This window comes from Patella vulgata, chromosome 8 (genome assembly GCF_932274485.2).
Source record: "Patella vulgata chromosome 8, xgPatVulg1.2, whole genome shotgun sequence".
Lineage (NCBI taxonomy): Eukaryota > Metazoa > Mollusca > Gastropoda > Patellidae > Patella > Patella vulgata.
Genome location: NC_065886.2, coordinates 4,858,462 through 4,870,248, shown reverse-complemented (window position 1 = coordinate 4,870,248; position 11,787 = coordinate 4,858,462). Strand labels below are relative to the sequence as shown.

Below are 11,787 nucleotides of genomic sequence, written 5' to 3'. Positions count from 1 at the left end.
TACCAAGAAAAATTGTCCATGTGGGGACTAACACAAGGATCAATTTTATTTCAATAATTCGCTTGAGTGTAGGGATCTTCAGCAGTGAGAGGAAACCGGAGGACCCGGAGAAAACCCACGAAGTTGGACAGTTGTTGTTTATAGCTTGCAGTGTCTGTGTCCTGTCCGTGAGGTTGTCTTGACGTTTGTGTGCCTTGTCCAACAGCTTTTCCTTTGGTTTTTGTTTGTGTGTGGTGCAGTCCTCCTACACTTATGATTACATTGTTACAGTCATTCCTTATTTTGACTCCAATGTAAATAAATAACTGTGGTTGAACGTAAAACAAATATTTGTAATCACTTCAATGGCCCTGATTACATCGCAGTGCACTGGCGCCTCTACTAACACAAACACTCACAAAAAAGAAAATGTAAATGGTTGATAAAATTGGTACCGGTACTTCCAACAGAATAGTATTTATTCATTGCCATCAAGACAAAACATACATAGTTTAACATGGCACCAATATGCCTGTTGGGCCCTAATGATACTATCTCTTGTTAATTCTGAAAGACTATATACAATGTCCTACCCTCCATAACTGTTTCAACCATTTTGAAATTTCACATAAAGTCGTTGGTATGGTGACCTTGATCTTTGAACTTAATTCTATTTGGTTGATCAGAGAATGTCTATCTATTTTACCTAAAATACAGAAATAAAAAGAAATGAAATGAGGTTCAACGTCCTATTGTTCTGTTCCGAACTGGGCTAATGAAGATGGGCATCTGCCATACAGTATGCTATGAGAGAAATTTTGCCCAGACAGTGGCACTATGGCCTACGCTTATATCAAATTCCAACTTCCGAGGGATCTTTTACATGCACACCAATGTGTACACAGGACCTCAGTTTTTTGTCTCATCCGAATGACTATAAATTGTCCCTTGCAAGGCACCCTGTCCTGCTACAATGACAAGGGGGAACCACGCCGGAAATTCTGAATGAACTTTCATGGCCAAAGCACGGATCAAAAACACCCAACCTCCAGGTTAGCGAGCCAGCGTTCTTATCCACTTAGCCACCATAACTCCTTGACATAAACAGCGGCTGCCAGGCAGGATATGCCCACATTTTGCAAGAGATGGATAGAGAACAAGCTAAAAACAACCACGATTTTTGCCCACATTTTGCCAGAGATGGATTATGAACAAGCTAAAAACAAACGCGATTTTTGGTACAATCAGGGGCAATAATCCAGAAAGTTATGGTCTGAAATGCGCAAATATCAAAAGGGACTGAGATCTTTGGGATATTAAAATATGTTCTAAGTTTCATCAGAATCGGATAAAAATTGTGACCTCTACAGGGTTGACAACCTTCATATTGCATACTTTTACACAATTTAAACAGTTTTTAAAACCGGAAAAAAAAATTGTGACCTCTAGAGAATATTATTTCAATAATTCGCTTGTGCAATGTGGTCTTTAGCAGTGGATGGAAAACGGAGGACACGGAAAAAAACCTACTCCGTGTCACATGCAATCAGGGAATCGAAACCACGGCAGTCGTCTCAATGACAGACCTTATGAAACAGCCCACACATGCTAATCATTCAGCCATGCAACCCCAGTAATAAAGACAAGTAAAACAAAATTTTGAACTATTAAAATGGGATTGTTACTAACCATGTTTAGTGATGGGCAGTGATTGTAAACATGTTATTGTATCAGGTTGATGATGTGATGGCAGATGTGACAATAGATGACGTGTCACTGTCGTCTCTACTGACATCATGTCATCACTAGTAGATGTTATATATAAATAGATTCTATCATTATAATAAATAACACAGCTCTGTTTGACGTCACTCACTTCAACAGCTGCCTGAAAAAATCAACACGGAGAGAGATAGTAATAGGGTTTCACGTCCACTCGACACAAACTAGGTCATTTCAGGACTAACATATGGTTTAATTTGATTTCAATAATTCCCTTGCGTGTAGGGGTCTTTAGCAGTGGGAGGAAACCGGAGGACCCGGAGAAAACCCACGAGGTTGGACAGGCGACCCTACTCCTTGTCACGTACAACCGGGGATTCAAAACCACGCCAGTCGACTCAATGACAGACTTTATGATACAGCGCGCGCACGCTCACCATTCAGCCATCCAACCCCACCAAAAAAAAAATCAACACATACAAACATCAACATAGAAATGAAATGGAGTTTAACGTCCTACTGTTCTGCTCCGAACTGGGCTAATGAAGACGGGCATCGGCACTACAGCCTACTCTTATATCGAATTCCAACTGCCAAGGGATCTTTTATGTGCGCGCCAATGTCTACACGGGTCCTATCCGAATAACTAGACAGCTGTCCTGCACCACTGACAAGAAGAAACTGATTGCATGAAATAAACTAAAAATAATATCCCCACCTTTTGTGTTGTGAGTAGATTGAGACGTTTTCCGTGTCGTTTTATCTGTGTATCTGTTCGATGTTTGTATATTATTTGTCCGTCTGGTAGTAATTCTACAATATCTCCCGTATCTCTCCACACAACTCTGTCATCTTTTCCTCCATCATGTTTTATTTCATCATCAACATAACAAACACGTTCTTTACTTCCTGTTAAAAAAAAAAATTACAAATAAATTATTCCTACCATAATTTACAGGGGATGTTAAACTTTGTAAACTTAGCTGCTGCAAGTCAAACCAACTGCAGTGAACAATTATTCATCAACATTTGTCGCAGATGGATCCCGAGTCAATCTGATTAAAATACATAGAGGATATTTGTCGTTTTGTCGTGAATAACATGTTTTATTTCATCGAGAATGCGTAGCATTCGTGAAAATATAAACGTTTTCTTGCTTAGAGATGAAATAAAATATGTTATTCACGACAAAACGACAAATGTTCTATTTATTTTATGATTTTACAATCATTTTAGGTAAAAACAACATGGACTACTGCTAGCCAGTGGAATAACACTTTCATTTCACTGATAAAACGCGGTATTCCACTACTGATCATATAATAAAGATCTATATTTAGTTTTGTTTTTTATTACTTTTGATGGCCTCAACTACATGAAGATCTGACCAGTTGTAATAGGAGGGGGTGATACGATTGGTTTTGATAATATGACATCAGACTTTTGATTAACCAATCAGTGTTGATGTTTCAAGTGGGTATTTGGAAATATTAATTTTTCTCTGTCTTCGCTGCGAATGTCTACCTACAGTTCCGTGCACCACATGCCAAAAACTCAACCGCAACAGACCATTTCATTGTCTAATCTCTCACATCAACCAGAACGCAGGTTATATAACAACTCTTTCAGATCCTAGTGTAGTGAAGGCATTTTGAACTATAAAAAATGAAACGACATTAGAGTAGAACCCACAGGCAAACAGAATCAAATGATATCCAATGACATATTCAGAAGCAATGGCCAGAGAAATCTCTTTCTGGCCATTGTTGGATTGACTTCTGATACTTGAGCTTTTGAGGGAATGTGTCTATTCTTCCCGTTCAATCAAATCCATCCAAAGTACAGTAACATGACAGCCCTTCCTTTAATCTGGGTCTTCGCAAAAACAGTGATTTAAGGTATTAAAAACGGTGAAAGTATTGTTTGTCTCCAAACAGTATCGTTTACATTGTATCCGTTTTGATAGCAGCTTTTGTCACGCAATTACTTTTTCTTAATATTCTGCTATGCACTGGTTAATTGGCCGTAATAAAGTCGTGAGTCATGATGTAACATATTTCATCCAATTTGGAGCTCTGTTTAAAGCGTAATGATATTGTTACGCAATTAGCTATTGGTTGTTAAACGGACTATTGACCAGTCATAATTTGGAACAGAAATTTGTTTCCATTAAAGCAGTGTTAAGTGGGATTAGGTATAATCAAACGACACACTGCGAGGAGTATGATCCAATGATGATCTGCCAATTTACTCACCTATATGTAAATAACCTTCCCCTTGTGAGAGTATGTTACCATAGTTATCAGTAACCTTGACCTTTGTTCCAGGTAATGGCTCTCCAATGGGAACAGAATCAATGTTATCTCTGTTATAATAAAAATAAATATCATTGAAAGAATCTAATATTATATGCAGAGATGGGATTTCGTCTGTATATTCCAGACTTGTCCGACGCTATTTTCCAAACGTCCTAAATTGTCTGAATAGGAATGTGCCCAATCGGACATCAAGGCATGGTGAATAATATTCAAAATGTCAAAATTACATAATCTATATGTAATACATCTGTTTATGACTGGATAATCTAATCCTATAGGCCAATAGATTTATTTACCACATGATCATCCTTTAGTATTGTTAAAACCTGTAAATGATTTAAATTCCAGCACAATACAGCATCTTACCCAATACTTGATTCACAATAAATGGGATTGTTGCTATTATTACTGGTTAGAAATGCATAAATAGGATATAGAGAAATGGGGTTTAACATCCACTTGAAACAAACTATGTCACTTAGAGAATATCGTTAATCTTATTCAAAATAAAAATAATTTCCTTATGCATTAGTATCTTTAGCAGTGGGGAGAGAGAGAGAGAAATGGAGTTTAACGTCCACTCGACACAAACTAGGTCATTTCGAGACTAACACATGGTTTAATTTTATTTCAATAATTCGCTTGCGCGTAGGGGTCTTTAGCAGTGGGAGGGAAACCGGACGACCCGGAGAAAACTCACGAGGTTGGACAGGTGACCCTACTCCTTGCCACGTACAACCAGGGATTCGAAACCACGCCAGTTGACTCAATGACAGACTTTATGGTACAGCGCGCACGTGTTTAGTAGTAGGAGGAAACCGAACGATCTTGAGAAAACCCATGATAAAAACTCCTTGTAACGAACAAGTTCAAACTTGGGATCGAAACCACGCCACTTGACCCAATGACAGACCTGATCATCTACACTGCTAGCATTAGTCTTAGGCTACCAATTGAACAATAAGTTGCAATATTTAACAAATTTATTCAAATACGATATGAAAGGTTGATATAGAGTAACAGTATAAAGAATATTGTACCTGATCTGTTATTGTGTTATATGATATGAAGGTAACTATAGTAACAGTAGGCCTACCTTGATCTGTTGTGTGTTATATGATATGAAAGGTTACTATAGTAACAGTAGGCCTACCTGATCTGTTGCTGTGTTATATGATAACAGTTAGACCAGCAGGAAACTTCAGTGATACCATATAAATTATATAACTTCACCTTACAATCTTCTCCTAACCATTGGTTTATCATAGATAGGGGAGGGAACTCTTCACCACCTAATGCTAGAATACGTAGAGTTGTCTCCCTTCCTAGTAGTCCAGATCGTAAGACTGTTGGGTTGAATTGGTATAGTAAAGATGGTGTGGCCTGGAATATACGTAAGTTTTTATTTGTGGTAAACAAACAAACATAATGGCTTTAAATTGATATATAATGACTCCCAGTTAACATAGAATTACTTCAAATTGACAGAATGACTTCAAATCGTCCTAGACTTGACTTTAAATCGACATTGACTGACTCTAAATCGACATAGACTGACTCCAAATCAACTTTGACTCCAAATTGACATTGACTGACTCTAAATCGACATAGACTGACTCCAAATCGACTTTGACTCCAAATTGACATTGACTGACTCTAACTCGACATAGACTGACTCCAAATTTGATCATCAAATTTCTGAACCTTTTGAACAAAAGCAGCAGTGACATATTGTAGGCCTAGTGAGTGTCCACTATATGAGCAGTCCTTACTGAAGATTAACCAAGAAAGCCAGTTGTAGCATCAGCCTCATTTGTCTTGGCATGGAGCTGGGGAAACATTCAGGGACTGTCAAATGGTTTATAATGTGTGCACCAAACGTTTTTATAGTCTAATTATCTTCTTTCACAATAATGATTTGTCTCCTTTATTTTAACAAGATAGAGAAATGTGGTATAACATCCACTGAAAACAAGCAAGGTCATTACTAGGACTAACATATGTTTCAATTTTATTTCAATAATTTGCTTGCGCATTGGGGTCTTTAGCAGTGAGAGGAAGCTTGAGAACCTAGAGAAAACCAACTAGGTTACCTCACTGTCCCATACAAATCTTAGATGGAAACCATGTCACTTGACTCAATAACAGACCTTATAATCTAAAGTGGATGTGTTACAACATTCATCCCCCCCCACCCTATCAACAAAACGTCACGGAAAGCCTATGAGAATCGATTAACAGTGGTCTACAAACCTGGAGGACTGTGATATGATTTCTACAACACAATATATCCAGCAACATGGACGGCATTCTTTTAATTTTATCTGGTACAATCAACAAACATGCTCCCGAGGTCAAGGTCATGAACAGGTCAACTATAGAGGGGTCAAAGGTCAAGGGAGAAGTCAGCAACACTGTATCTTTTTCTGATATCTCAAATTTATACCTGAAACAGAAATGAAATGAAATGGGGTTTAACATTCAGCTTTTATGCACCGACTGGGCTAATGAAGACGGGCATGTGCCATAGGCCTACATTGTGCTATGAGGGAAAGTTTGCCCGGACAAGGGTTCTTTTACGTGCACGTCAACATGTACATATAACCTGAGCCACCGCGGCTAACAACCATAATACAACTATCATAATTAATAAATGATAATAATGTTTAGAGAAAAAATGAGAAATATGAAATCAAATCTTAGGTATATGACAAACTTCCTACTTTAGGAATATGTTTGGGTCGTAAAATAATGAATTTTTATCTGTAAAATGAAATGAAATGAGGTTTAACGTCCTACTGTTATGCAGTGTGCTATAAGGGAAATTTGGCCTGGACAGCGGCCTGACGGTCTACTCTTATATCGAATTCCAACTGCAAATGGATTTTTATCAGTAAAAGAGTTCAGTGAAAAAAATAACTTAATGCAACCTAATGTAGTGATATTAGCGTGATAAAATACTTTCTTTCCATGCATCAATTCCTTACAGTAATTATCTCCCCATTCTTGTAAGAAATTACCCCACCCCCTCTCTTTATTTTACAAACTACATTTCTCTTTGAATAATCATGCTTTTTATCTTTGCCAGTGCCTTCACTAGTGAATTTAGTCAACATCATAGGCTAGTGTTTTATGGCCTGCTCGGTATAAATGAAATGTCCTATTTTTCCGCACCAGCCAGGCTAATGACGATGGGTATCTGTCATGTAGTGTGCTATGTGAGAACTTTTGGCCAGACTATTCATCAAATTACAAATGTCAAGGGTTCTTTTATGTGCACATCAATGTGTACAGGGGACCTCATTTTTCATCCCATCCGAAAGACTAGGCACTCTTCCTTGCCGGATCCTTCGTCCTGCACCACTAACTGGGAGGAAACCAAGATGAGGAACTTTCTCAGCAAACACTGGGATCAGATGTCCGAGTTAGTGAAACATCATGGTTCCCTATATTCAAAAGATCAAGAACAAACCCAATCTGATTAAAATACAGATCTATATTTCGTTTCGTTTTTTTATACTTTCAATGGCCTCTACTACATGAAGATCTGACCGGTTGTACTGGTAGTTCGTGTCATGGGTCATATGAGCGGCTTTTGACCCTATAACCTCAGACAATGATTATTCAATCAGCGTTGACGTTTCTAGTGGTTTATCCACAGTTCCGTCCAATGGCGCGCCAAGAAGTCGCTCTAACAGGTAGTTTCATTGGCTAATCCTCACTTCAGCCAAAACGCCGGTAATATAACAAGTCTTCCAGATCCTAGTGTAGTGAAGACAAGTAAAACGAAATTTTGAACTATAAAAAACGAAATGAAATAGAATCTGTGTTTGAATCAGACTGGAACATACCTGAGTGCAAGGATATTGGGTAGAATGCATCGATGTGGTACACAAACTATTTTAGGTAGACTGGTTGTCCCTGATGTAGTTATACAATATGCTAAATCTGATTGGTCTACAATACTGGTCACATGATGCCTATATAAGGCAATAAGTACAAGGTTGTACTGATATAGTTCTGCTGAAGGAATTATCTCTGCTTTATTTTCTGTCATCAAGTCATCTAGTTTCTACAATTAAAAAAATAGTTATTAAATAATTATGAAGACGAGTATGCGAGCATGAGAAGGTGCCCCTATCTCCAAGCCACACCAAGGATCGAAAGCACAACCACAAGCGAGAATTGACCGGCCAGCTAGATGTCGAAGCGCGACACTCTAGACCACTAGGCCATCCCAAACCCCATCCCAAAAGATGAGCATATGCCATATATAGTATGCTATTAGGGATATTTTGCCTAACAGAGATGCTACGTCCTACTCTTATTTCAAATTTCAACTTTCAAGGGTTCTTTTACGTACATGCCGGGGGGTTGAATCGTTAGCGCATATGCTTTGTATCATAAGGTCTGTCATTGAGTCAAGCGGCATGGTTTCGATTCCCCATTTGTACATAACAATGAGTACGGTTGCCTGTCCAACCTCGTGGGTTTTCTCCGGTTCCTCCCATTGTTAAAGACCACTACGTGCAAATGAATTATTGAAATGAAATGCAACCATATGTTAGTCCCAAAATGAAAAGTGTGTGTCGAGTGGACGTTAAACCCCATTTCTCTCTCTCTTTCACGTACACGCCAATGTATACACAGGGAATTGGTTTTTTCAACCCATCCAAACAACACAACACTGTCCTTGCCTGGTCCTCCATCCTGATTCCTGACCCACTGACAAGGGGAACCACGCCGGAAACTCCAGAAGAACTTTTTCGGCCAACACAGGGATCAAAAACGAATCCGTCAGGTTAGCGAGCTAATGTCTTACCCACTGAGCCACTGCAGCTCCCTAATTGATAGAATGGTAAAACTTTAAAAGCCATATTGTATTACGTACCTGTAGTTGTTCTGACTGAACAAGTAAAAAATTAACTTGTAATTGGTTTAAAACATGAGCAACAGAATTCCTGCCATCGTACACGAACGGATAAAAACTACAAGATGTTTGTAATACACTGTAAATAAAATAAAATACAATTCAATCAGATTATTGCGTTCACACAATAAGATAAAGTCAATCACAATGTCCTTCGTACCATTAGCAATTGAATTCAACAAAGATAAACATTAAAATATAGGATTATGTTGACAGAAAATCACAAATATTGAAATATAAGATTATGTGAGAGAATATCACGAATATAGAAATATAAGACAATGTTACAGAAAATCACAAATATTGAAATATAACATTAGGTGACAGAATATCACGAATATTGAAATATAACATTAGGTGACAGAATATCACGAATATTGAAATATAACATTAGGTTACAGAATATCACGAATATTGAAATATAACATTAGGTGACAGAATATCACGAATATTTAAAGACATGTAAACTGGGATTTTTGTCTCTCCTAACATTTACCCAGCATTCCACTGACAGAGCCTTATGACACACCTTTATAGGGGTTTCGTGCAAACGGAGGCAGTATAACAATGAGACAATGAGACAAGGAATTTCGCGCAATTTTGAAACCAAAAGTGGTAGTGTAATGTCACCAGACCCATGTCACTCGATTCGACCGGACTTACTGCCCAAATGTACCAAATTCCAGCCTCAGGGCAGACCAAGTTTAGTCAGCAACCTCGAACAGACAAACCAAGCTAAGTTATTTCAGGACTAACATATGGTACAATTTTATTTCAATAATTCACTTGTGCGTAGGGGTCTCTAGATGTGGGAGGAAACCAGAGGACCCAGATAAAACCCACGAGGTTGGGTAGGCGACCCTCTTTGTCACATACAACCAGAGAATTGAAACCCAAGCATTAGTTAGACCACTTGACCCGGCCCTCACCCTTGTCTGGCCATAAGTAAACCTGTATGTAATAATAAAATTTACCTGAGTAAAATTGAGGGAAGGTTTATCGTTGGTTCAATACAAACTCCTATCACTCTCTGACTGGTCACATGACTTCTTATTATACTTGATATCTGTAATACATAGAATATGGTGAGAAGGGAACAACAGTGGATACAATACAGAGAGAGAGAAAGAGAGAGAGAGAGATGGGTTTAACATCCACTTGACACAAACTAGGTAATTTCGGGACTAACATATGGTTCAATCTTATTTCAATAATTTGCTTGCTCATAGGGGTCTTTAGCAGTGGAAAGAAACCGAGGGACCCTGAGAAAACCCACGGGGTCGGACATGTGACACTACTCCTTGTCACGTACAAGTGGGGAATCGAAACCACGCCAGCTGACTCAATGACAGACCTTATGATGCAACGCCCACACAGTAACCATTCGACGACCCAAGACCAGCTGGGAGAAAGATGATGGATTGGTATTGGTTTCATCAGTTAGTCCTTGTTGGAAGGAACCGGGGGACAGCAGGGGATGAAATCATATCTGTAACAGATTACGTGATACATCAGCTTCATGGCGAGAATAGTTTGGAGAGATGTGCCATGGTGAGAATAGTTTGGAGAGATGTGCCATGGTGAGAATAGTTTGGAGAGATGTGCAATGGAATGGAATTGCAGCTTCATGGTGAGAATAGTTTGGAGAGATGTGCCATGGAATGGAATTGCAGCTACATGGTGAGAATAGTTTGGAGAGATGTGCCATGGTGAGAATAGTTTGGAGAGATGTGCCATGGTGAGAATGGTTTGGAGAGATGTGCGATGGATTGAAATTGATAAGAGCGAGGGAAACAGGTTTTAAGATCAACTCTACATGCTAAATCTATATTTCATTATCGACTGGCGTGGTTTCGAATCCCCGGTTGTAGGTGACAAGGAGTAGGGTCGCCTGTCCAACCTCGTGGGTTTTCTCCGGGTTCTCCGGTTTCCTCCCACTGCTAAAGACCCCTACGCGCAAGCGAATTATGTAAATAAAATTAAACCATATGTTAGTCCCGAAATGTCCTAGTTTGTGTCGAGTGTACGTTAAACCCCATTTCTCTCTCTCTATATATATTTCATTACTCTGGATACACTGTATAAAGAATCAGATGAAAGCATACTAGATTGATTATAAATACCTGTTCCACTCTACTCCATACTTCACCATAAGTTAAACTTGACTTTATTTTCCCATCATCGTAGGTAACAGCGACTTTATCATGATAGGTAGAGACACTCTCTTTCACTAAACTCAGTAAACTTCTTTCCTCATCAACACCCTCCATCTTTACAACATCTTTTAAGACAAAGAAAATGTTGAGAGTTTTAATATTGTCATCTTGTTGGTATTAACAAACAAAGACATCTATAATCTAGCAGATATCAAATTGATTTTCATTTATGATTTAAATTAAAATTTATTCAATTTTTCAGAGTCAATGAAGTCAAGAATTTCCAATTTTACGCACAAAATAAAAAGGCACAGTATTCCAATACACGTAATCAAAATAAAATTTAAATGGATATGCATGTGATTTAATAATAGACAAAAAGTGAAAATTAAAAAAATATTATTTCTCAATGAAACAAATTTATTCTGTACAAATTCCACATCTTAATTAAAAACAAATAACTGTATTTATTTCCAAAAATATAAAATAAAAGTCCAAGTTCAAACCTATGAATTTCACAAAGAAACAATTTTACCTAAGTTCCTTGACTACATAGATGATCATGGTAGATGAAGCACTGACAACAAAGAAATATTGTTCATTGTTAGATGTTAATTTTCTGACACCTGCACGTAAAAGCCTTGCTTCTTTATTCTTAACCATTGACAGATGTAAACAATAA

At 38.1% G+C, this 11,787-nt stretch overlaps 1 protein-coding gene across 1 annotated transcript; it reads right to left on the bottom strand.

Annotated features, from left to right (window-relative positions):
* Positions 1–1,663: 1,663 nt before the first annotated feature.
* LOC126829398 (beta-alanine-activating enzyme) lies at positions 1,664–11,777 on the bottom strand. Its single transcript, XM_050559221.2, has 10 exons — positions 11,641–11,777; positions 11,073–11,230; positions 9,924–10,015; positions 8,911–9,028; positions 7,871–8,091; positions 6,273–6,465; positions 5,173–5,402; positions 3,957–4,066; positions 2,420–2,610; positions 1,664–1,867 (listed from the first exon to the last, which is right to left on the bottom strand). The coding sequence occupies exons 2-10, from the start codon at positions 11,217–11,219 to the stop codon at positions 1,664–1,666; spliced, it is 1,506 nt and encodes a 501-aa protein (XP_050415178.2). The 5' UTR covers positions 11,220–11,230; positions 11,641–11,777.
* Positions 11,778–11,787: the final 10 nt, after the last annotated feature.

Coding starts and splice junctions, on each gene's coding strand:
- LOC126829398 (XM_050559221.2), bottom strand. CDS start 11,219: ATGGAGGGTGTTGATGAGGAAAGAAGTTTACTGAGTTTAGTGAAAGAG. Junction 10,016..11,072: donor TATGGAGTAGAGTGGAACAG/GTATTTATAATC, acceptor TATGTATTACAG/ATATCAAGTATAATAAGAAG. Junction 9,029..9,923: donor CTTCCCTCAATTTTACTCAG/GTAAATTTTATT, acceptor TTTTATTTACAG/TGTATTACAAACATCTTGTA.